The sequence below is a fragment of the Ochlerotatus camptorhynchus genome, unplaced genomic scaffold (genome assembly GCF_037179485.1).
Source record: "Ochlerotatus camptorhynchus isolate MF236.1 unplaced genomic scaffold, CSIRO-AGI_Acam_v1.1 ptg000203l, whole genome shotgun sequence".
NCBI classification, from domain to species: Eukaryota; Metazoa; Arthropoda; class Insecta; order Diptera; family Culicidae; genus Ochlerotatus; species Ochlerotatus camptorhynchus.
In genome coordinates this window covers 4214796-4241820 of record NW_027040693.1, presented here as the reverse complement: position 1 = coordinate 4241820, position 27025 = coordinate 4214796, and the positions used below count along the sequence as shown (strand labels likewise).

The following is a 27025-nucleotide window of genomic DNA, read 5'->3' as shown; positions in this document are numbered from 1 at the left end:
CATCAGCTCAAATTAATTAATTATAATTTGTTCTGATGAGTGATTGCCAGACAGCCAAGCCAAAATTAAATATTGCCTCACTTCGTATTGTTGTTTATTAGAAATCATCAAGATCCGGCGTGTCGCCGCCTGACAGCAAGAAACCCTCTCTTGGCAAAGGAAAGCAAAGGGACGTTAAGTCCGGGGTCATTAATTCCCAGAATCATTGCTTTGTAGGACCAAGATCCATCCTCTTACTTGGCATTGGCTACTGAAGATCCAAAACGATCAACAAACTTAAGCAAAACTCGCCCAAGACCAGAGGAAACAAATAATTTTGTTGGTCTAGATGATGAACCACAAGCTGGTCCAAGCAGATCTCGTCGAGCAAACTACTTAAACGTGCTCCACTAATTCTCAGAATACTCACTTTGTAGGACCAAAATCCTCCTTAAAATTGGCACTGATCAAAATGATCAATAACAGGCAAGACTCGCCCAAGACCAGAGGAAACGAATAACGATGAATCTGGTTCAAGCAGGCCTCGAAGTTGTCGTAAAGTTGAGCAAACTGCTCCACCATGCGGTACTGATATCAATTTGAAGAGACGTCGGGTGAATCTGATATCGAAAACGATCTGTATGGTTGTATTGATGACAACGATGAAGAATGAGAGGAAACAATGCACGGATTAACCCCTGCATCGTTCGAAAAATTTCTGCGAGATATAGCGCACATAAAATTAACGCTAGATTTGGCATAAATTTACGCGATATTTCGTGTAAATTTAAGTGCAATATCGCATAAATTAGCAATATTGTATGCAAGCTTGTAAACAATTTCGTTGTTTATGCCAAGTATAGCTCAAAGTTGAACGAAGGAAGATTCTACGCGATAGTTAATATTCAGAATTTTTTTCTGTGTTGGTGAGATTTAGACAGAATAGTGCGTATTTCCATTTTTCGAAAGTGTAAAATGATTGAGATTAGTTTCAACGATTTGGTCGGAGGTAATGCAAAATATTTACGGAAATGCGTGTTGTTTTTGGAATGCTACCTTCGAAAAAGATTATACTTGAGGAGGTTAGAAGGAAAGGGGTGTAAGTGACTTTGATCGAATCTCTTCATCGACTTTCTCTTTTGATAGCTACAGCTTTATAAACAGATTTTGCGCTATTTCTGCCGCATAGTTTGATAAAGAAAGGTTCTCATTTAGCATCCAGAATGGCACACGAATCAAGGAATGTGTTTGCAGCTGAATTACCTATTAACGAAAGAGAAAGTCGATGAAGAGAACCGATCAAAGTCACCTCCACCTCCAACCCCCTCATTTGTAATCTATTTCATGCTTTTATTCAGAAAGTTACTATGGTTTGGCAGAGGAAGTGACAAACCAAACTGACAGCTGAAAATCATAAATTACGGAAGCAGAACAATTTCCTAAAGAAACGTAAAATCAATCTCGAGCGGTCGCATGCCAAGCTGCAACAGGCTTTGGTGTGAAAGATGCTGCCTTCGACTCATAAGCCTTTGGAGAACATCAATGGATTTCCCGAATGTCAGACCGCTGACATCATATTGAAGATGTCCATAGTAGCAAAGGAAAGGTGACTATTTCTTTGTCAAGCTGCTCACGTTTGCCATATGGTCTGAAGGATTCGCAGGAAGATCAGTTACAGGACGTACATCGAATAATCCGAAAGGCAACCAATTGAATAACAACCAATTGAATAACAACCAATTGAATAGGCAACCAAAATAATAACACAATTCCTGGTCTTACTGCGCTAGAAACAAACACAGAATATGATGGTGCAGTTTTCTTTTTATTGCCTTGGCAGTGCCTTTATTATTGTGCGTCCTATATGTTTATTTATGCATTGATACATCAGAAACAAGTTCTACCCAACATTACACAAAGGTATTCTAACTTATGTTAGCGTTTCGGCATCATCATCATGATCAACAGTTTTTCATTCGTCAAACAAACGAGCTGCCGCACGACCTTTGAGTCAACTTATATTTGAGTTCCGTTCAATTTAGAAAAAAACCTTCTCGAACATCGGAATTTTCGAAGTGTGAAATTTAGGTGAAAATTCACCAAACGGAACACAGCCAGAGTGACCTACAATTTTACGAATTTGACCAAACGCATCTCAATTAGGAGTCAGATTCAACGGCCGTACACATCGACGCAAACAAGCAACACTTTGCCTGATCACCATACTAGTAGTAGTAGTGACCAATCAGTTATTTGCTCTGAACTAACTTCTTCAGCACGTATATACATATCCATCTATTATACTTTTTTTTGTGTGACCTCACTGCCGGAATTCTAATTTACTCATTTATTTTTCGTTCAAAGGCGACTCAGCATTACGTAATTTGATTCACTGGACGAGCGGTGTGATGTCATCGTGTTCTTTTGTCTTTTCGCTGATGATTTTTAAATCTTCTGCACATCCAACCAGATGCCTCCGACCACCTCGGCCAGCTGGGACTTGGTATCGTAGCGGAGCGGCACCTGGGTACGTCCGTTCACGCCGAAACCCAACCGGCTGAGCAGCTGAGCGATTCCGAACTTGACCTCCACCAGGGCGAATCGCATTCCGATGCAGTTTCGCGGTCCATCGCCGAATGGGAGAAAGCTGTGCGAATGGCGCGCGTTGACAGCTTCCGGGGTGAACCGTTCCGGATCGAAACGATCCGGTTCCGGGTAGATTTCCGGATCATGCTGAATCTGGTGGACTGGGATCATTAGCATGGTTCCCTTTTCGACGGTGACCTCGGGCGAGGCGATCCGGTAAGGTTCGTTGGCAATGCGAATCAGGTTGCCCACGGGCGGATACTTACGAAGGGTTTCTACGGGTGGGGAAGAATGTTGTTTGCTGGTAAAATTGAGCTTGGAATACAAATAAGCCACTTACCATTGACGACCTGGTCCAGGTAGGTCATCTCTTTGAGCGCATCGTACGTAATATGGCCGCCGTGATTTGCCAGAACACGCGTGATTTCTTCGCGGGTCTTTTCCTGCACCTCGGGATTGCTTGCTAATTCGAACATAGCAAATGATAGAGTTGTCGAAGATGTCTCGAAGCCAGCGAAGAAGAACAAAAATGCTTGTGCGGCCAATTCGTTCATCGTGATTTTATCCTTCGAGTCTTCCTCGTGATCGTCGATTGTTCCCTTATTTTTCAACTGCAGCAATAGCTGCAAAAAGTCCTGTCGTATCACGTTGCTCTTCTCTCGATGATCCACCGTTCCCCGAATGATATCCATGAAGTAATCCGTCGCATCCTTCGGCAACTGTCGCATTCCCAGCTTCCTGGATAAATCTCGGTAGCTCAGCACAGTGAACATCCTAATCGTCTCCCAACGATCGGGTTTGAAGATCTTATCACCCCTCTGCATCAATTCCGAGCCTTCATTCTTTAGCGCATTTGTTTTCAATCCAAATGCGCACGATGCAATAACGTCACTGGTAAATCTCTGCGCCAAAGCCTTTAAATCTGCCGGTTGCTTTCCGTCCACGTACTTATCGAAGCACGTCAAAAATTCATCACCAATCTCGCAAATCGTCTGAAACATGTACTTGATCTTGCCGGAAGTGAACGTCGGGCTTAGCTTGTTCCGAAGAAAGCGCCACCTTTCGCCTTCAATCGAAAACAGATGCGCCGACATTGGATCATCTTTCTCGTTGTAGTACATGCCCCGATCACGGAAGCTGTTGAAATCTTTCACCAAAATCGTTTTGATCAAGTCCATATCGTTCACGAACAGAATCGGTTTCACCGACAGATATACTCCCACGGCTTTGTGGGTCTTCTTGTGCTGGTTGTAAAATTGATCCGTCACCTCGGTGAAGTGGTACTTGGACCCCATACCGTTGAAGGAACCCAACGGTAGCGTGCCGGGCACGTACGGTACATTCCGATCGGCCCAGTACGAGTACTTGCGACGGAAGTAGATGTACAGCAGTCCAACAGCCGGTAGAACCAAATACAACACCGTGTTGAGGAAGCTCATTTTTTTTTTTCTTTTTGAGAACGAACTGATCGTAACCGTGGTCAACGAACGACTAAATTTTGAGTTGATGCGGTGCACGTCGATGTGCTAGCCAAATTATTTTATCTCTTTCAGTTTTAAGTCTCTCAATGCTGATGGTAAAGGTTGAGCACGAAAAAATCCGGATTCAAAATGTTGTTAGGGTTTAAACATGCGGTTTATTTTTCATAGTTCAGTGTAACAGCTATACATTTGTCTTCCTTCTTACCATAGGCCATTGCTCAAACTTTTCTTCCTACACGGATCATCATCTTTTGCATCTTTTGCAAATTACATTTCCGCTAAATTGCAGTTCCCAATTGACCAGTATTCCTCAATTGGCCTTAGTTCTGGAATATTGACCGGATTCATCTCCTTGGCAACGTGTGTGATGCCATTTTCGCTGCACCACCGTTGGGTGGATGTTGACCAGTGAAAGCTTGCCAAGTCCGGCCAGAATAGGCAATCCACCTCATGCTGCTCCAGAAAAGACAGTACTGTCTTCCGTAGGCTCTCCTCCTGGTAAGTTTCGCTATTCAACCCACATCTGCAGATTGCTTGCCAGATATAGAACTTTTTGCGGAATTTCGACTTCTTTTTGATTTTACATTCTTCCGGGGCAGTCTACCGGTTACCCGAGGTATGAAACTCCTGTCCAGGAATTTGATCGGAAACTTCCAGGAGCGGATAGACCGAGATTTTCGTTTCGAGCGTGCAGGATCGAATCGCGACGTGTTTGCTCCGGTAAGGCCATGATGTAAACAAATGAACTTATCCTGACAACCAATGCCTACTGCGATTCTATACTCTCTTAGATTGATTCAGTGAAATTTTGAAAATTTTACTTTATGGCAGCGTTTTTAATGAGTCCGGATTTTTGCGTGTTCAACTTTCAGTAGGTATATCTCGAAATCATATCTAGATGAACATTTCGAAAGATCCTATCTGCTTTGATCGGTTCTCATCATCGACTTTCTTTTTCGATAACCATGGTTATGCAAACAGATGCCGTGCTATTTTTGCTACATTGTTTAATAAAGAAGGTTCTCATCCAGCGCTCAAAACGCATAACACAATTGGGGATGAGTTTGCTGTGAGTTATTAACGAAAGAGAACGCCAATGAAGAAAATCGATCCAAGCAGGTAGGACATTTTGGAATGTGTATCTAAAATATGGGTGAGTACGGGTGTAAAAAATATATGATTGGTTTGTTTATGAGGTGTTAACACTTGTGCTGATTCACGTGTTCTAAATCAAGAGCAAATTTTAATGACGTCGAAAGTAATAAAGGTTAACCAAAGTTGAGCTAACAGTGTCAATCGACGCTCCTGCTATTACACTATATACTGTCCGAATATAGAATCACATCCCATTTTTAAATTTATTTACCAGTAAAATTGCTTTTTGACGTATATCACGATCACCATATTTTCCGATGTTATTTAAGTCACCCGATTTCTATGGAGATGCCGTTTGTCTTAAGTAACAGCGCAGAGAAACCCGTGAAAAGTGTACGTTCGTCGTTTCGCTGTCTGTTACTTTCGACAAAATGAAAATTTGCTCTTGAAATAAAGTTTAAAAAAAATAAAAAATAAACTTTCACGTGCTGGTGGGCGTGTCGTTTGCAAACCTATGATGTCAACAGTTTTTCTGCCACATTCTTGATCGGATTGCATCACTTTTGGATAATCAGCATTATGAATCAGCACATATGTAAACATACCCCTTACGGCTACCGCACTGCGGTGTGAAATATGATTGAAAAGGTTGCGATTAGATTATACTGAACTGATGAAATGATGACGATCGATGCATTGTTTTACATTCCAATGATGAGATAGTGCTTCAACCCGCGATGTACCCTGATAACGACAAATCCCATGGGGACTTTTTTTTTACTATCGGACAAAATGAACCGAAGAGTATTAGAATGTAAACGGAGAATGGAACGACCCAAATTTGAGTTTAGTTTACTCATAATCGCCAAAAGTGCAAGAACTCAGTAATGCGTAAATATGCCTCATGTTTTTCTGTGGAAAACTTCAAAAATTTGCCAGAAAATAAGGAAATTCGGCGAAAATTTTACTCAGACTAGGAGTAGTACCAATAGGCTGCACACTACGAAAAAAAACATGTAAATTTCCGTTCCCTGAGACCGACACATGCAAGCGGCCCAAATGACATAAGAATCAGTTGAAAGAAACGAGAAAATCAATTCAATCAAGCGTACTTTTCGTCAAGTTGCGTATGCTTCGGTTTAGGAACACTTAATTTTACATGACATATTTGTTTACGTTCCATAATTTACGTCAAAGATGGATTACGTCTCGTGTAAAAATAGTTATTTCTAAGTGTGTGAGTGAATCCAATCGTTACTTTTCTCATATTCGGGAATTTCTTCCTGGACAAACCTGGAAAAACATGTTACCGTTTTGGTTTCTGTACCCTATTGGTTCACTTCGAGAGAGAAAAATCAGGAGATAGCGAGAGCGAGGAATAGGGTATATGTGTATTCATTGTGAATTCAATCTGTATGTCAGTTTCTTGTATGCAATATTGTCTTGTTTTGAATGTAAGTAAATATGTACTCCCAAACCAACGGTCCAATTAAAAATTGTAACCGAGTCACACCAACAACACATAACACATAATACATAACGGGAAGGAGTAAGGATGAAGGTGGGCGTTGGAAACAGGAGAAGAATATGGACAAGGGGTGGTGGAAAAGTGGGAGGGAGGTGGAAATGGGCTTAGGTCAAGGGGGAAGCTACTGGGTTAAACCGAAGACAACAAATCAAGAAGACTGGCAACTTTGCCAGAATCTAAGCAACAGATACAATGGCGCTGCGCTTGAGTGAAGGTGGAAGCAACGCATAGAAAAATGAGCAAATACACAAACCCTTCTTCTGAGGATGCAATCTTTGCTATCAAATTCGTTCGAAGCATTTACTTTTGAGCGGCAGATGACGCGATTGTACCTGTCTCATAGCGTTCGTATGAGAAAACGGAAGAGTTGCCAGTCTTCTTGATTTGTTGTCTGCGGTTAAACTGAAGAGAAGGTTCTCTTTCACTTTAGCCATTGCGCGAGATAGTTCAATCTGCCAAGTTTGCTTTAAGTTTAAAAAAAAATAGTGAAGAGTTACCAACAAATACCGGATAATACCACCGCATACGGAGTCAGGTAGGACCCAATCAATAACCCGGTGGCGGGATTCCCAGCCCTAAGACCACCTCTCATATTTCCTTTAGGACATATTAATTACGGGCTAAAACCACGAGGGCGTCCGTTAACCCGCCAACACCCGTGTAGCAAGCGTCCATCGGTAAGATACCGACAACCACTGAGAGACCACCGTCGATCACCCGATCGAGCCCCAGTGCCACATTCGTCGTGCCACACGGTGAGAAACGTCGAGCACCGGCATATACTGTGAACAGTCCGTTCATCCGCCGCCGAAAAACCCCACCCGCTGCAGAATCCCGTCATCGCTGGCCAGCACTACACACACATACACACTACAGACACCGAAATCGTAAGTAATAAACGAGTGAAAAGTGATAAAGAGGTGTTTTGTACTTCGGATCAGTGTCGACAAGCCAGGAGCCGACCTTGAAGCTCCAGGGTTTCAAGCTCGAGCTAGCCAACAAAAGCCCACCCCAGACGATCTCCGTGGCTAGACCAGAGGTTAGGGGAATCCCTTTAAACTAGCCCATCTGGCTAGCCATTAACAAACATGAGGCAAATTTACTCATCGCTGAGTTTCTGCACTTTATGTGTGGACCATGGACGAGGAATCTAATGTGTTTTTACCACTTAACGCATCGGCGGAGCAGGAACTAGCATTAGTAGATACTATGCTGTCAGCTAGATTTAATCAGATCAACGATCTTCTGAACGAGAACGGTAAGCTTCTTGACATGGCTTTTGTTACCGACTCGGACCGTGTAAACCTTATCGATTATCCGTCAGCACTTCTTAAGGGCCCACATTAGATCCGTTTGCGTTGCGTTGACGTCAATTTTACAGTTAGACAATAGATTTAGCTGTCACTTTGCCGCTACGCGTCCGATCCGGATCTAATGTGCGTGGGCCTTTAGAGTTGACACTCATCACAAGCCGTTCGTTTTAACAATCAACACCCGCTCTCTGATGAAAGACTACACTCCTCGTCTGGAGCCTGACTTCACTTGCTGTGATTACCGTATCGTTAACGTATTGCTTCCCTGGACTGGAACCGTTTACTGGATCAAGCTTCCGTCGACATCTCCGTATTTATACTCTACGACACTTTGGACGATATTATCAGAGAAACAGTTCCGCTGAACGTCCGACGACCCGCTAGAGTCTACTTTCGCAACCAAAATTTCACGCACAGGAGAGAACTTCAACAGGTTGAAGAGGACTACAAAAAACATGCAGCTCCTCTCCAGAAAACCTCAAGCACCATCCTTCGTCATTCTGCGGTTCTATAAAGAGCCGGAAGAACTCTGCTACGATTCCTGACAACGTCACTTATCAGTCCCATACCTCCTCCTCACCGCTTTGCTCTGCTAATCTTTTTGCTGACTTTTTCCTCAGCCGTCACATTAATAGTTTGTTGTCCTACACAGGGTTGCTTCCACTCACTTGCTATAAAAAATATTATTCGGAATTATGCAATCATTAGATGCAATAATGCTATGTTTTACTTGTAAGTAACAAGAAGAAGTAGTAAAATATGTGTTTGACTCATAAAACCTGTCAATTTCGCTTTGAGAGCGTCACAATTAGGGATCTTATGATTCGTGAGCGTTCACTCAGAGTGAGCGCTCACGAGTCGTAAAATCGCTGATTGTGACGCTCTCACTGAAAGCAATTTTGACAGATTTTATGTGTTTTACATATACTTCATGATCTCTTTTTGTAACTTACAAGTACTAATTAGTATTATACTATATTATGATTTTATAATTCCGAAAAACATGTTTTTATAGCAAGTGAGTGGAAGTAACCCTGGTCCTACAATCTTCGGCTGCCACTGTTTGCTTTTGACGAAAACATGGTTCACAAAGCACTTAGCCTGGTTGACGCTAGAGAGTGTCTAGTATAAGAGAGAAGCGGACTGTAGAGTGTTTCAAAATAGGTCAATCCTGGAATTTCAAAAGCTACCCCTTGGAATGATAGTTTGGGGGGTCAGAAACAGCCTGCCAAAATTTGAAGTAATTTGTTTCACGGGAACCCCTCGCTCAAACGGCTTGAAGTTTGTATCGAGGGGGGCGACACATCTAAATCTCAAGTCTAGATGCTCAACAAACCTCACACTAGCGAATCAATCTTCGAACAATCTTCTTTCATTTCTCGCATCTACTTGCATCGCGCATCATCTTTTTGCAGGAAATCTTCAGAATCGCCATCAATCTTCTTTCTATCTACTCAGCGTGCGTGCAGCTAGCCACAGCAAAACACAATCTTTTCTGCATCGTAGATAGAGTCGTCCCCCTTGGTTTGTATGAGGAAAATCGACTAATGTATTGTATTGGAGAACGAACTACTTTCAGATTCACGGCTCTAGGGGGCGCTGTAGTTGATCGATTTTCGTTGTGTATAAAATGTAGAACTTTTTAGGTAAAGGGAACATCTTGGCTGTGACCGGATGTGAATTCGAGTTGATGAACACCACCTGCCTTACTTTTCGGGTTTGTGCGGTTTTAGCAATGTTTACATGGGTGTAATTTTTTGTTTGTTTAATTGGCTGAAATTTTCACGGTGGGTAGTAAAATGTTTGAAATGATGGTCTATTGAAAATTGGAACAGATTGACTAAGTGGTTCCGGTTTTATTCCAGGTTTACGAGAAGCCATCGGGGCAGTAAAGGTACCAGTCGTCTGTGACAAGGTGATCCTGGAAATCCACAGCAACAGGCATCTATGGGTAGTTCTCATTAGTATTTTAACAAAACCAACCCGCAACGTGGTTCAAAATACTGAGTGTCCACCGGAAGGTCATCAACCTTAATCATGATTATTATGAATTTTTTATCAAAGTTTGATTATTCTCTGAAACTATATGAAATGAAGTAAAATGATCATTTTTGATATATTAGCTCGTCATTAGCTCCGAGTGGCTACCAGATGACCCACCGGAAGATCCGGAACTTCCGTAAAATTGATTGCTGGAAAAATTTGTTCAAAGTCGTTGAGCGACGGACCTTATTCCGTATTATATCCGTCACTGCATTCTACCTCTATCTGGATCCTTGTCTAGTCTTCTTTCCAGGAGCTCAAAACGCCTTTCAGCTTGCTTTCGAGTCCTTCCCCATATCAGGTAGCATAACAATATATCTTCCGTCATCTGTACGACTATGCGTCTCCATGAAATGAACTTCGTAACTGTCGTCTGAAGCAGCGGATTCCTCATCCACCACTTGTTCGTCAACGGCCCAAAACCGTTTCAGCAATTCGTGTAGATTTTATTCTGGTTCTGCTACGGAGGCAACTTGGTACGCACGGTATTCTCTGGTCTCGCATCGATTACTGAACCGGCCACTAGCCAACCCAGAACACTTTCTTGGAGCAACGGAAGATCACTAGACATTTTGATCGTACATGATAGCAGCAACTCATAGAACTTCCGCACCGATGAGCGTATCGATACGGCTCGGTTCGTGGAACTTCCTATCAGCCAATACCAATCGTCAGGAATCGGTCAACTCGAAACATCAATCTTCTTCGCTGGTAGAGCTCCCGTTACATGAGGCACTATGAAGTGATCCAAATTGAACTCATAATCCATCTCCAAAGATTTCACTACAGTATACAGTACGTAATCAATCATAGGAATATCCACGCTCTTCTTTGGTAGTCACAACAAATCTGCCACTCGTTCCGATGGAAAACAAGTCATTGCTCCGGAATCGAGCAGCGCATGACATTTATGCATCACACCACACAAGTCAATCACTTCTACTACAGCCGCCGCCAACAAAACTTGCTTTCTAGTTCCACAGGGTAGTTCCGGAATCATAAACTTTGCTGCAGTCAATGATTGTCCGCTGGAGTTATTAGACGCCCCTTCTCCACTGCGTGGTGCTTGCGGTGGGGATTCAACGCTGGATTTCTATCGTCCAGATGCATCAAACTGTGATGCTTCTTCGAAGACGATGCGCAGACTTGACTGGTTTTGCAATAGACGATCCCAACAAACAATCGACTATTGAAGAAACGACTTCTTGGCCATTTTATTCAACTGCATGCTTAATAGTACTTGTACTATTTTTAATAATAACTTCTTGTTCAGGCTTTGTTCACACAAATCTGAAAAATTTATTCAACCACAACATTGAACTACTTGGTGTTGTATAAGGTATGTCGAGAAGCTTTTATTCGACTTATATGAGTTGTAACAGAGTTCATGCTATATTTTTTTTTGATTATTCAGCGTTTATTAGACATCACTGCTTCCTTCAAACAGTGATGCTCTGTATAAACACTTGATTCTCATTTTATCAGACATTATTATACATTTATTAAACGATCATTCAATTGTGGGAAAATTAACCCGAAAATAAGAGGGACGGGGACAGAGGACAGGGAAGGGTGTGTTTCTTATTAAGTGACGTATCCATTATTTCTGACGGGGCTCGCAGCACACAGATATTAGAAAATTTATTAAATACTTATACATGTCGTTGTATGGGATTCGAACCATGTACCTTCCGATCACCAGCCGCTTGCCTTGTCATCTGAGCTATCCTAGATTTCATCATATGGGCAACTCAATAATCAATAAAAGCTTGCATGAAACTAAATACCTATCAGCACTCCCGATCGCAACTCTAGCTCCTTCAAGGCCCTGTGGAAATGATTAATTCATTCATCGTTGTTTAACATGAGACCAATGTTACCTCTTTACCACTCCAATCCCAAGGAAGGAATGCTCGGTTATTTTTTTACCTAGATAAATGCATTCATTATCGTGAGTCATGTGATCGATGATTACTATTTAAATTAATTAGATGTAGAACACAAATTAAAAAAAAGGGTTAAGCTTGGGATTGAATTCACGACCTTCTAATTGGAAAGCGGAAACGGTAACCACTACTCTACTGATTTCGCCTTGTTTTTAGACTGAATCAGTATTGTCGAATAATGAATCTAATACGTCGTTTATAAAGCATTTACAAATTATGTGATTACAACATGGACGCATAGTGGTATAATAGCTATTATGCTGACTGTATTTACCTTTATTCAGCAATATTGTAAAGTAATGCAATGAAATCTAATAAAGGAGCTGGAGAACCATCTTTGATTTAAAAAAAAAATGCTTCGAATAACAATTTGTTTGTTATAATTGGTTTGGCTTAAATATTTTAATTTTTAATTTTAGCTGTTTTTCTATTTAAGAAATAATTTTAAATGAATTTAAAAATTGTTTTAGGTTTCATTTTTTATTTATTAACCAACGAGTGTACAAATAGTGATTCAATAGGTCCTTTCATTAACGGTATGTAAATTAAAAGCTTGCGTTTTGCAATGACATCTGATGGAACATGAATGCAGAAGCTTGACAAAATGATTAATTGGTGATCATATTGCTGCATCACACTTGTTTGGCTCCAATATCCAAAGTCCGCGCGAAAATCAGGTGACTCAATGCGTCCACAATTTAGATGCCTCCCCTTGTGTCGTCCCCCGGAGGATAAAATCATGGTAGAACAGATTTGTTCAGTGCTGAAATATTCTAAGAATATGAAGGCCCTCGGCTTTGACGGCATTTTCAACCTAATTCTAAAGAGACTTCCCAAGTAACCAAAAGTTCCACCTTCAACTATTAAAATCATTTCCAAGTCCCATAAAGTTCAAATAAAGTTCCGACAGAACTTTCAAGCCACATGTAGCAATCCGCACAAGTCTTTATTAGTAACAAAATTTAATGTACGTTAATAAGAAATGATCAGTGGCCCGAATAAATCATAATTCTTATATTTATGCAGTGCATCAACATTCTGTCCAAACATAAAAAAAATTATTAAAAAGTAATTTCCTGGATTCGAACCCGTGTATTCGACATACGATCTACGAACGCTAACCACTGCGATACAAATGTGTTGGAATACCATGCGGGAAAACACCAATTTAAAATTCATCAAGGTGTTGTGTTTCGTATTCAAGTCAGTCAGCTGGCACTGAAAGCTCCAACAGTAGGCGGTAAAACAGCTCATTTTATTATATCTCAGATGACGCAGCGGGTCGTGCTGGGGCTCTCACGCAGAAAGACTGGGTTTAATTCTTCAAACAGCTCCAATTATACTACTAATGCTGATAAATCAATACACATTAATACCTGCCTTTAGAAATAACTTTCATAAAAGTGCGAACTAAACATAGAAACCTTTTTTAATTTATTTTCTAAAAGTTCCGTTCAAGTTCCGCCAGAAGCTGCTTAGAATGCTCTTCAATTATGGTACCGGAACTTTCAAGTTCTTATAACGACTTAAAAATGAGGCTGCTTAGAATTCAATAGACCACCACCAACCAAGCTGCTTAAGCCACAAATAGGCTTTTATCAGAACTTTTGGTTACTTGGGTTAGCACGAAAGTGTACAAGCTTTTGACCACTATCTTCAACAGATGCTTGGAACTGAACTATTTTCCAAGCCTTCAAGTTTGACAATGTATGGCACGACGGACTTATTCTCATGCTTTGAAACTTCAACTTTCCTTTACATCTGATAAAAATCATCCGTAGCTACCTTCAGCAACGATCATTCAAGGTATCGTTAAATTTTTGTCTTTCCAACACGTTCTCCATCCCACCAGGCGTCCTACAATGTAGTCTGTTGGACCCCTTGATTTACAGCTTATATAATTCCGATATACCCGATCTCGGTAACGTGTGCGTGGTTCTTCCTATTCGCAGATGATACTGAAATAACAAACAAGCTCCAACGACGCCTTTGCTGATTATGCCACCACGTGGAAAATCAAAATCAATGCCTCCAAAATACACACAATCATGTTCCTCCATCGGCAATCCCCCAATCTAAAACCAGCTCTCTCCTGCACAGTAGTCATAAACGGCTCAAGGGTCGAGTGGTGTACAGAAGCAATTTATCTCGGGATGTTGTTTGATGAAAACCTCCTATTGCGCTCGCACATAGGAAAGACGTTATTTAAGTGTCCAAGCTTAGTAAGGTGCCTGTATCCGCTCATTTGACGCAGATCTCGTCTGTCTTTGGTGAACAAACTGGCCGTCTACAAACAAATCATTGTGCCTGCAATTTTCTACGCTGCTCCGGTGTGGGAATCAAGTGCACAGACTCACAGGAACAAAGTCCAGGTGGCACAAAAAAGAGTGCTGAGGATGATCATCGATCGCCCTTTTGACACAACGATAGCAGAACTTTACCAGGAAGCGGATATCCCAAGAATGGATTTTAAAATTACCGCTATCAAGACTTTGTGCAGAAATGCAACATTTCAGAACATGCTTTAATAAGCAATTTGTATATAGTAGGTTTAGTGTAAATAGTAGTTGTGGATTAGTTGTAGGCTGTAAATAGTAGTAGCATGTTTTCAATTTCAAACCAAATCAATTCCACTAAGGTGGGAAGTCCCTAAACAGGTCTGACAGGTTTTGGAAATTTAATTAATAATTTTAAATTAATCAAACAACTAAAGATGAAAAGATACCTCTGCATCACTTGTAGCAACAAACATGTACCTAATTCCACTACAAATAAAAGAAATAAAGATCGATTTAAGAGAAAAAAAAGTTTTAACTTGACAGCAGGGCCAGAAAGCAAGTTTCTGCATTCAGTGAAGTTATTTGGATGGACAATACCTATCGCATGATTGGCCTCTTAGTTCAGAGTTCATTCACCATGCAGCGCCAGTAACATTTGATTCAAAAGGCTTGCTTAAGCAGTCTACATGCACTGAAAACGAATCTTATTCAGAGAGTGAGTCACTTTTGCGTAGGTTACTCATGCGTTACTCAAAGTTACTCACACTCTGAGTTAGTTACGTTTTCTGTGTTTCGACTAGATAGGAGATTGCTATCTCTAGTAATGTTATTCAGATGTATAAGACCTATTGTATACTGGACACAGGGTGACCAGTGAACCGGTAAATAGGGAAAAGCTGGAAATTCTAAATCATCGGGAGAAGTCCGTCAATTTCGATGATGAACCGGGGAAAAATACACTTCGTCCTCTCTTTAGAAAATAATAATCTTCTCAAATACTAGATTTTCCGGATACAAGAACTTATTCGAAATTTTTGATGAAAATTCCAAAGAAATTTTTGAGAAACTTTTAGAATGATTTCTAGAGATAATTAGGTACCGTGCCGATTCAAATTTCGGACACTTAAACTCGAATTTCGGACACTTTTAAAAGTTGATTATCTCGGTCGAATATGATCCACATGTCTTGTAAATTTTAAATTTTTTTGACTAGTGCCCTCCACGATCATCTATAACATTATTACTTTCAGAGTTGGTTGGAAATGCTAACATTTTATTAGCTAGAGAATGATCTTTAGAAGAGGGTAGGTGGATAGTTCCGTTAGAGTACGGCAGTATGAAAATTGAATAGAAGTTGAAAATGAGCGAAGGGCCATTAAAGCGACAGTTTTCAAGATAGATAGACGCACATTTTTGCCTAGCCCGTACGATGTACGCGGGGACTTGAAGTATGTCTCCAAGTCCACAGGCAAAAATGTGCGTCCCTCTTGTTGCTCATAATAGTTGGGTAAAGAAGAACTGCATTATAACACACCATCGACTGGAAATGCTCTCGCAACGTGGGGCTTTAGGTAGTGATGAAAACGTCGCTAGAACTATTCCACAGCCGCAGTCAGTTTATGAGCAACAAGAGGGACGCACATTTTTGCCTGTGGACTTGGAGACATACTTCAAGTTCCCGCGTACATCGTACGGGCTAGGCAAAAATGTGCGTCTATCTATCTTGAAAACTGTCGCTTTAATGGCCCTTCGCTCATTTTCAACTTCTATTCAATTTTCATACTGCCGTACTCTACGGAACTTTCCACCTACCCTCTTCTAAAGATCATTCTCTAGCTAATAAAATGTTAGCATTTCCAACCAACTCTGAAAGTAATAATGTTATAGATGATCGTGGAGGGCACTAGTCACTAGTGGGAATGACACTGATGAAGACTGCACATTGTAGTCGAAATACGTATCTGTCATGGATACAAAAATTAATTAAGTGGAATTAAATGGAAGATAAACCCTTTTGCTGTTTTATCGGAACGGTATGTTAGATACAAATTCCAATGGAATTTTTGGAATTATTTTTATAAAGTTAGACTACAACGCCAAGTCAATTGTTTAAGTTCAAAGTAGGATTATTAGGTGGTTCTGTGTGAAATTACATGACGATTGTAAAGATCATTACAGGTTAATTTCTAATGAATATTTTTAATAAATTACGAGAAGAATATAAAGAGAGTTCTTATGAGAACTTCAAAGAAATTCCGAGAGCATTGAATTCTGAGGGAATTAGACAGATAATTTCAAGTGAATTCTAATGAAATCTCCAAGGGACATCCGTGAAAAATGTCAAGAGTTTCGAGTTTTCAATTAAATGTCTAAACCATTTATTTTGTCATTTATATATTATTGAATGGAACAGCAAAATAATCCCGTAGTTCTACATCAACAATACGGTCGAGCTTTGGACATAGCCTTCAACTTTTTCTGCAGCTAAACAACACTGTTTCCATCACAGAATCAAATTCTTTTTTATTCTTTCCAAATAATCTGCCCTCCGGAATCACTTCTGCTTTCGCAGCACCGCGTGCCACGATAAAATCACTTTGCCATCGAGACAATCAAATTCCCGGCGATTGCAACCACCGAAAATAAAAATCTACCTGTTTCGTGCACGAACCGGAATCAAAGGTTCATTTTTTGACATTTATCCGACATTTGGATCGAAATGGACCAAATATTCGTTCGGATTGTTCAGCGTGAAAAAGAGTCAGTGGACTGTATAAAAATACGTGTTTACTGAACTTTATTGTAGCTGAGAATTTCCGGTCTGCAGTGATGTCATTTCACCCAAATGAGGCTCTAGCGTACGTATATTTTGCCTCCTCTGAGGATGTATGCATTGCAACTCATGCGAGCAAATCACCACGTTTACGGTGAGAGCACGACAATCCAAGTGTGAGTATGAGAGAGTGTTTATTGAGAACTTCTGTGGTGAAAACTAAAATCACTCTCTCTAGAGAAATGAATTTAATGTGCTCTCGAGTTTACCTCTCGAGATACTTCACTGCAGAGCCCACTCTCCAGAGCATAGGTTTGAGCGCTGTTGAAACATTATTTTGGTACAAGCATATTAAGCACAACATGGACCTACTGACAGGACTAGGAGCTGTAATTAATAATAATTGAAATTTCTAAGAATTAAAGTTGAAAAGGCGCATCTGTGTCACTTGATAAGTCATACATGTAAACCACATAAATACAAGAAATAAAGATCATTTTAAGTCAAGTAAGTCACTACATATGAGCGTTTTGCGTCGTGCGTAGGATTACCAAATTGATTCCTGGTCTGCCAGAAATAAGTCTGATACAATATCAAGTTTATTTGAAAGTGTTCTATCTGTCAAATTTAAGTTAAAATTCACCAAATGGAACACAGCCTCTCAGATTGAATCTAACATGTGTTTGATTTTGACGTTCTGATTCTATGGGATTTTAGGTATTTCAAGCATAACTATTCAAGTCGACGTATCTGATTTTGTAAACAATCACTTCAATCGACGATTTGTGGTAACTGCAAGTTCACTAGCTAGTAGGCGAAAGTTTTCCCTACCTGTTGATGGTGTTTGTTTGCGTGGGTGAGTTAGCAGTTAACACAAATCGTCGATCGAAGAGATTGTTTACAGAAGCAGATGCGTCGATTTGAATAGTTACGCTTGATTTGTTTAGGCCGATGCCATACTGAGAATTCTTTTGTATAGAACGCTAAGCGCGCCTCTTCGCTCTCACTATGGCAGCGGTCTTAGAATCCTATGCTGAATCTATGGTAAAATTAACAGGCTGCTTAGATGTTCCATGTTGGTTTCAATCAGCGATTACATAGCAGCGAAGCTACTGGTATTGGCGATGACGAGTGTGTTGATTTTGTAGACGGTTTTACGTGAGAAGGTGAAGGAGAGAAGATTTTTTTCCTTTTTTTTTCACACAATAGTAAATAAGAAACACCGTTGGTGTAAAGATAGTCTCCCGGCTCAAATACAGTCGTCAACGTTAATATCGAATGGAAAATTGGAAAATCATTCACAATTGCACTTGCTCTATATCCAGAGGACCAACCAGTTCTCCCACTCCAGTGTTCTCTGGAGTGAGCTTCTGTGAGTTCATTGCAGAGTGTTCTTGAGCTCTTATGTCGCTCACTAGTTCCCACCAGTGTAGAGTGATCTAATCTCACCGCGCAGTTCATTCCAAAAACTACACACACAGTAAGGGTGTAGTGAATAATAGACTGCATGTAGTGTTCTTTCTAGAACGAACAGAGCGAGAAGATTAGAATGTTAGCTCTTGTCTCTCACAGAGGAGAATGACAAGTATGCCGGTCTGACAAAATATCAAGAAAATCAAGACAGTATTACAGGGTTGGGTTATTTATGAATGTTTACAATGGTAGGGTATAGGAAAGTGTTTGCACTGATCCAAATTTCTTTTGCTTTTCGATGAACAATAGCAATGCATATATTGATCAAATTTACACAGCAATCAATTTTACGGATGTTCGGTATCTTCTGGCTGACCATCTGGTAACCTGCTAATATATCAGCAAACACCGTTTTACCCCATTTACCTCCATTCGCATATAAATGCAGAGAATAATCAAGCCTACTTTGATCAAATTTACGAAGCAATAAATTTTTCGGATGTTCCGGATCTTCCGGCGGTTGAGTTTTGGAAGCGTAGTTGAATGCCCAAGGTGATCTCCAAACTACTCATCTGTGGCTCTAAATGCATTTTTTCTACTTCTGGACCACTGTGCACTGTTTTGCTTGAAAAATGTATCTCTTTGCTCGTATCTCCGGAACCACATATCCTATGGGAATAAAGTTTTCATTTTTCTGGAGCCCAAAACAATCAACACATTTTCCAGCCATTTAGGGGAAAGTCGTATAAAGCTTGTGTTGATTCTTAGCTTCGTTTCCACGGCCTTATAAAGGGTGAAAAGAAAACTAAATGCTTGCCATAGAACTTTTTCCACATTCTCTCAGTTTATCGCTTGTTCCGTCCGACTTCAGTCAACTGATTTTTCAGCAACCGAAGATGACTCTTTTATTTCTGTGCTGCTCTCAGTCGAGTGAATGAATTTTGCCTAGGATTCCAGTTAAAGAAAACTACTTGTGAATAATTATTTAGTTAATTAACGCAATAAGGGCTAGGGGTCTACATGGATACATATGTAAACTACTTACTAGAAAAACGATCCTTTTAATCAACGACTGCATGAAAACAAATCAAGTGAGAGAAAGAAATCATAAGATGACAGAGCAAACTCAGATTAAATGGTTAATATGAAATTAATACATAAAAATAAGATAAATTACAAGGTAATGAAAATTATCAGATCTAAAACCAATCAAGACAGTACAGGAAAACATTTTTCTCGTCTCCAACTTTCAATTCAATTCATAACTGATGCTCTTTTAGGCTTCGAGCTTTTTTTCAACATCAATAAATCATTACAGATCACTTGTCACATGCGACTATTTAAAAAACATTTAATTCATCAGACCCAAAGGACATCCATGTATCATAAACAATGCCACACACAATCTTCCGGAACAGCACGCCCAAAGTTTTGGACCGTGCCTTGGAATCGGCATAGTGAAACCAAAAGGAAATAAATTTGTCAGCTTACAAACTGGCTTGCCAGCCAGTAGTACCTAACGATGAAACTTTTCCATGTTCCCACCCTGGTTCCCACATATTACTGATGGCAGTGGCGGTGGCGGTGCGAGTAGACTGATCCAGGGAGAAGTGGTCTGGCCAAGAAAAATTGATGCAATTTCAACGGGCTACTATACTTCTGCTGTTCAATTAATTACTTGAATCGAGTAGTGAATTAGGTTTCTTGATTGTAAATCAAAGAAATTCGATCACGAACTTTTGAACCTATCTAGTGACCAACTAGGTACACCATCAACGTTCAAAAAGAAGGTGACGCTGCCCGGGTAAACGTTGGCTGACTTGGGCGAAGAACATCCCATTTGTCCGTTGTCATCATCATCGTCATTGTGGTTTCGTGTATGACCAATGTTGAAGCGAAAACTTTGCCGTACAGTTTCGGTCTCCCTGGTGCATGTGCACCTACATTCAAACTGTGGAGCACAATGGGTTTCTCTTCGTTTCGTACTTTGAAGGGCGATATTTTCCGAAACAAAGGGGCCCCAACTTTTGCGAAGTGGGACTTGACATAACTGAGAAACCGCGAAAGTTCACCAAAAATGGTTGAAACTTCGAAACTTTAAGTCATAAACTGGAATTGGACCACCATTCGCTGGCATCGAAGTCGAAAATCGAAAAGAGCGATAGTCGTAAAAGTTTAATTTGCCTAAAAGTACGCTATCGCTGCTGCAGTGGTCGAGAATTTGCCTACATGTAGTCGCTTTCGGGTGTGATTAGGCTATGGCCAATTTGGGCAGTGTCCGCTTTTGCTTATTCATTATTTAAAGCAACGATCCATGCATGATTGGACGAGAGGTGGTTAGGGGAAAGGAAGATAGATAACATTTAATTTAATTTACCAGCCTATTTTCGCCGCCGGAACGATGAATTGGACGTCCATATATCAGGGAAATAGAATTATTACATTCATGTTAGTGGCGATTCTCTCTGCAACCGGCTCCGCTGCGAACGGAAACGACCAAGTTTTATGGGAATGAGTTGGTATTCTACATGGAGAGGCATTGTGTGACACAATGCGCTTTGTCGGTGTTTTGAATGAAAGGAACTCTCCGGTCGGCATCGCGAGGAATCCTTTCGTAGCGAAGGAAGAAGAACAGAAGATGGCACACAGACGGAAGTGGACCGGTGCCGGGACGAGGAAGGAGAATGCAAATTTATTATCGGTTTCACAATGGACCTGGGAGACCTGCTATTGTCGTTTGCAGGACTGGCATATGTGGCTTTTCCGGTAGATCTGGCCGGTTTGTCTTGTTTCCAGGGAACACACGTTTGGGTGTTTGGAAATTGATAGATTTTGCTGCTCGATTTGTCAGGTAAGCCGAGAGTACGGGACCGAAGAAGTGTGAGATTTGCCAGTTTGTCAACGGTGGGAGTAAGGAGGCGAAGATTGATGGCAGTTTGGGGAACTATATTGGAAATTAATGGCCCGGTTGGGTTGAGACATGTGTAAGGAATTTGTAGAGATGATTTTCGCTCTGATTGTAATCGCATAATTAGAATTTGCTGCAAAACAGCAACTGTTGAAAATCATCGACATTACGAATAACCTATTTTCATTGCATTGTTGGAGAAGAGCATCCTCATTTTGTCACCAGACACTTGATTGTAATGAGAGATTTCCTTTGCTGTTCCATCAGTTGGAAAATGGGCGTTGGGCTCAATTATGTAGCCAAAAAGATTAGGTTAGGTTAGCTTTATTAATGAGACTTTCAATATGATGTCAGGAAAGGAGCCATTTTTGACTTGAACCTCTAAGTAATTTACTGTGTGAATAGAGGTGCATAAAATCAGCAAACCAAGATTCAAGAAGTCAAGAAATCAAGAAGTCAAGAAATCAAGAAGTCAAGAAATTAAGATAACAAAAAAATCAAGGAATCAATACCAAATCACAAAATACAAGAACTCAAGAAATAAGGAAATCAAGAATTCAAGAAATAAATAAATTTGAAAATCAAGAAGTAATATCATGAAATCGACAAATCAAGAAATCAAAAAATCGAACAATCAAAAAATAAGGAAATCAAGGAATAAATAAATCAAGAAATCAAAATATTAAAAGAATCAAGAAATTAAGAAATCAAGATAGAAAACATGAAATCGTGAAATCAATATTATGAAATCAATATTATGAAATCAATATTATGATATCAATATTATGAAATCAATATTATTTAATCAATATCAAGAAATCAAGAAATCAAGATATCAAGAAATCAAGTTATCAAGATATCAAAAAATCAAGAAATCAAGAAATCAAGAAATCTAGTTATCAACAAAAAAAAATCAAGAAATTAAGAAATCAAGAAATTTAAAAATCAAGAAATCAAGAAATCAAGAAATCAAGAAATTAAAAAAATCAAGAAATCAAGAAATCAAGAAATCAAGAAATCAAGAAATCAAGGAATCAAGAAACCAAGAAATCAAGAAATCAAGAAATCAAGAAATCAAGAAATCACGAAATCAAGAAATCAAGAAATCAAGAAATCAAGAAATCAAGAAATCAAGAAATCAAGAAATCAAGAAATCAAGAAATCAAGAAATCAAGAAATCAAGAAATCAAGAAATCAAGAAATTAAAAAAATCAAGAAATCAAGAAATCAAGAAATCAAGAAATCAAGAAACCAAGAAATCAAGAAATCCAGAAATCAAGAAATCAAGAAATCAAGAAATCAAGAAATCAAGAAATCAAGAAATCAAGAAATCAAGAAATCAAGAAATCAAGAAATCAAGAATTCAAAAAATTAAGAAATTAAAAAAATCAAGAAATCAAGAAATCAAGAAATCAAGAAATCAAGAAATCAAGAAATCAAGAAATCAAGAAATCAAGAAATCAAGAAATCAAGAAATCAAGAAATCAAGAAATCAAGAAATCAAGAAATCAAGAAATCAAGAAATCAAGAAATCAAGAAATCAAGAAATCAAGAAATCAAGAAATCACGAAATCAAGAAATCAAGAAATCAAGAAATCAAGAAATCAAGAAATCAAGAAATCAAGAAATCAAGAAATCAAGAAATCAAGAAATCAAGAAATCAAGAAATCAAGAAATCAAGAAATTAAAAAAATCAAGAAATCAAGAAATCAAGAAATCAAGAAATCAAGAAACCAAGAAATCAAGAAATCCAGAAATCAAGAAATCAAGAAATCAAGAAATCAAGAAATCAAGAAATCAAGAAATCAAGAAATCAAGAAATCAAGAAATCAAGAAATCAAGAATTCAAAAAATTAAGAAATTAAAAAAATCAAGAAATCAAGAAATCAAGAAATCAAGAAATCAAGAAATCAAGAAATCAAGAAATCAAGAAATCAAGAAATCAAGAAATCAAGAAATCAAGAAATCAAGAAATCAAGAAATCAAGAAATCAAGAAATCAAGAAATCAAGAAATCAAGAAATCAAGAAATCAAGAAATCAAGAAATCAAGAAATCAAGAAATCAAGAAATCAAGAAATCAAGAATTCAAAAAATTAAGAAATTAAAAAAATCAAGAAATCAAGAAATCAAGAAATCAAGAAATCAAGAAATCAAGAAATCAAGAAATCAAGAAATCAAGAAATCAAGAAATCAAGAAATCAAGAAATCAAGAAATCAAGAAATCAAGAAATCAAGAAATCAAGAAATCAAGAAATCAAGAAATCAAGAAATCAAGAAATCAAGAAATCAAGAAATCAAGAAATCAAGAAATCAAGAAATCAAGAAATCAAGAAATCAAGAAATCAAGAAATCAAGAAATCAAGAAATCAAGAAATCAAGAAATCAAGAAATCAAGAAATCAAGAAATCAAGAAATCAAGAAATCAAGAAATCAAGAAATCAAGAAATCAAGAAATCAAGAAATCAAGAAATTAAAAAAATCAAGAAATCAAGAAATCAAGAAATCAAGAAATCAAGAAACCAAGAAATCAAGAAATCAAGAAATCAAGAAATCAAGAAATCAAGAAATCAAGAAATCAAGAAATCAAGAAACCAAGAAATCAAGAAATCAAGAAATCAAGAAATCAAGAAATCAAGAAATCAAGAAATCAAGAAATCAAGAAATCAAGAAATCAAGAAATCAAGAAATCAAGAAATCAAGAAATTAAGAAATTAAAAAAATCAAGAAATCAAGAAATCAAGAAATCAAGAAATCAAGAAATCAAGAAATCAAGAAATCAAGAAATCAAGAAATCAAGAAATCAAGAAATCAATATATAAAGAAATAAAGAGATCAAGAAATCAAGAAATCAAGAATTCAAGAAATCAATATATAAAGAAATAAAGAGATCAAGAAATCAAGAAATCAAGCGATTAAGCGAGAAATCAAGAATTCACGATATCAAGAATTAAAGAAATCAAGAAACCAAGAAAACAATTAATCAAAAAACCAAGAAACCATGAAAAATCAAAAAAATCATGAAAAGAAATCAAGAAATCAAGTAATCAAGATATCAAGAAATCAAGAAATCAAGAAATCAAGTAATCAAGTAATCAAGACATCAAGATATCAAGAAATCAAGAAATCAAGAAATCAAACAATCAAACAATCAAGGAATCAAGAAATCAAGAAATCAAGAAATCAAGAAATCAAGAAATCAAGAAATCAAGAAATCAAGAAATCAAGAAATCAAGAAATCAAGAAATCAAGAAATCAAGAAATCAAGAAATCAAGAAATCAAGAAATCAAGAAATCAAGAAATCAAGAAATCAAGAAATCAAGAAATCAAGAAATCAAGAAATCAAGAAATCAAGAAATCAAGAAATCGAGAAATCAAGAAATCAAGAAATCAAGAAATCAAGAAATCAAGAAATCAAGAAATCAAGAAATCGAGATATCAAGAAATCAAGAAATCAAGAAATCAAGAAATCAAGAAATCAAGAAATCAAGAAATCAAGAAATTAAGAAATCAAGAAATCAAGAAATCAAGAATTCAAGAAATCAATATATAAAGAAATAAAGAGATCAAGAAATCAAGAAATCAAGCGATTAAGCGAAAAATCAAGAATTCACGATATCAAGAATTAAAGAAATCAAGAAACCAAGAAAACAATTAATCAAAAAACCAAGAAACCATGAAAAATCAAAAAATCATGAAAAGAAATCAAGAAATCAAGTAATCAAGATATCAAGAAATCAAGAAATCAAGAAATCAAGAAATCAAGAAATCAAGAAATCAAGTAATCAAGATATCAAGATATCAAGAAATCAAGAAATCAAGAAATCAAACAATCAAGGAATCAAGAAATCACGAAATCATGAAATCATGAAATCAAGAAATCAAGAAATCAAGAAATCAAGAAATCAAGAAATCAAGAAATCAAGAAATCAAGAAATCAAGAAATCAAGAAATCAAGAAATCAAGAAATCAAGACAGCATAGGATTTTTTTCTCGTCTCTGACTTTCAATTCAATTCATAACTGATGCTCTTCTTTGTTTTGAAATATCGGAAAAAATCCTCTCCTGATTTGAAATCAAGAGATCAAGAAATCAAGAAATCAAGAAATCAAGAAAACAAGAAATCAAGAACTCAAGAAATCAAGAAACCAAAATCCAGGAATCTTGAAATTATGAAAACCAAATTATCCAGAAATCATGAAATAAAGAAATCAAGAAATTATGTAACAAGAAATAAAGAAATCAAGAAATAAAAACAAATAAAGATAAGGCATAAAAAATTTAGAACCCCGAAAAAAAATAAATTAAAAAAATGCAGAAAAAAGAATCTAGAATAAGGAATCAAAAGAAAGACTAATTTATACAGAAAACATTATTCATAATAATGAATAAAGAACAACGAATAAAGAATACAGAATAAAGCATAAATAATAAAGAATAATGAATAAAGAGTAAAGAATAAAGAATAAAGAAAAAACAATACAGAATAAGGAATAAAGAATAAAAAATAGAGAATAAAGAATAAAGAATAAAGAATAAAGAATAAAGAATAAAGAATAAAGAATAAAGAATTGAGAAAAAAGAATAAGGAATAAAGAATAAAGAATAAAGAAAAAAAATAGTAAGGAATAAACAAATAAAAATCAAATAAACAATAAATAAAAAAACAATTAAGAATAAAGAATAAAGAATCAAGAATAAAGAATAAAGAATAAAGAATAAAGAATAAAGAATAAAGAATAAAGAATAAAGAATAAAGAATAAAGAATAAAGAATAAAGAATAAAGAATAAAGAATAAAGAATAAAGAATAAATAATAAAGAATAAAGAATAAAGAATAAAGGATAAAGAATTAATAATTAACAATACTGAATAAAGAGTAAAGAATGCTAAATTAACAAAAAAAACATAAAATAAAAACGAATGAAGTATGAAGAATAAAGAATAAAGGAAAAATAATAAAGAATAAAGAATAAAGCACAAATAATAAAGAATAAATAGTACAGAATAAATAATAAAGAATTAAGAATGAAGGAAAAATAATAAAGAATAAAAAATAAAGAATAAAGAATGAAGAATAAATAATAAAGAAAAAAGAATAAAGAAAAATAGTAAGGAATAAACAAATAGGAATCAACAATAAACAATAAACAAAAAACAATTAAGAATAGATAATTAAGAATCAAGAATAAAGAATGAAGAATAAAGAATAAATAAAAAATAATAAAGAATCATGAATAAAGAATAAAGAATAAAGAATCAAGAATAACCAATAAAGAATAAAGAATAAAGAATAAAGAAAAAATAATAAAGAAATGACAATAGAGAATAGATTAAGGAGAAGAAAGAATAAAGTAAAAAGAATTCAGAATAGAGAATAAAGAATAAAGAATTAGGAGTGTAGAATAAAGAATAAAGAATAAAGAATAAGGAATAAATAATAAAGAATAAGGAATAAAGAATAAAGAATAAAGAATAATGAATGAAAAATAAAGAATAAAGAATAAAGAATAGAGAATAAAAAATACAGAAAAAGGAATAAATATGAAGAATAAAGAATAAAGAATGAAGAATAAAGAATAGAGAATAAAGAATAAATAATAAAGAATAGAGATTAAAGAATAAAGAATAAGGAATAAAGAATAAATAATAAAGAATAAAGAATAAAGGATAAAGAATAAA

General features: G+C 37.1%; 2 protein-coding genes across 4 annotated transcripts in view; both read right to left on the bottom strand.

The window, feature by feature from the left end:
• The window catches only part of Calx (sodium/calcium exchanger 3), a 771840-nt gene that overhangs the window by 156823 nt on the left and 587992 nt on the right, over positions 1 to 27025 (bottom strand). The window lies entirely within an intron of this gene.
• LOC135702956 (probable cytochrome P450 6a14) lies at positions 2384 to 4027 on the bottom strand. Its single transcript, XM_065224029.1, has 2 exons — positions 2906 to 4027; positions 2384 to 2840 (listed from the first exon to the last, which is right to left on the bottom strand). The coding sequence occupies exons 1-2, from the start codon at positions 4002 to 4004 to the stop codon at positions 2425 to 2427; spliced, it is 1515 nt and encodes a 504-aa protein (XP_065080101.1). The 5' UTR covers positions 4005 to 4027; the 3' UTR covers positions 2384 to 2424.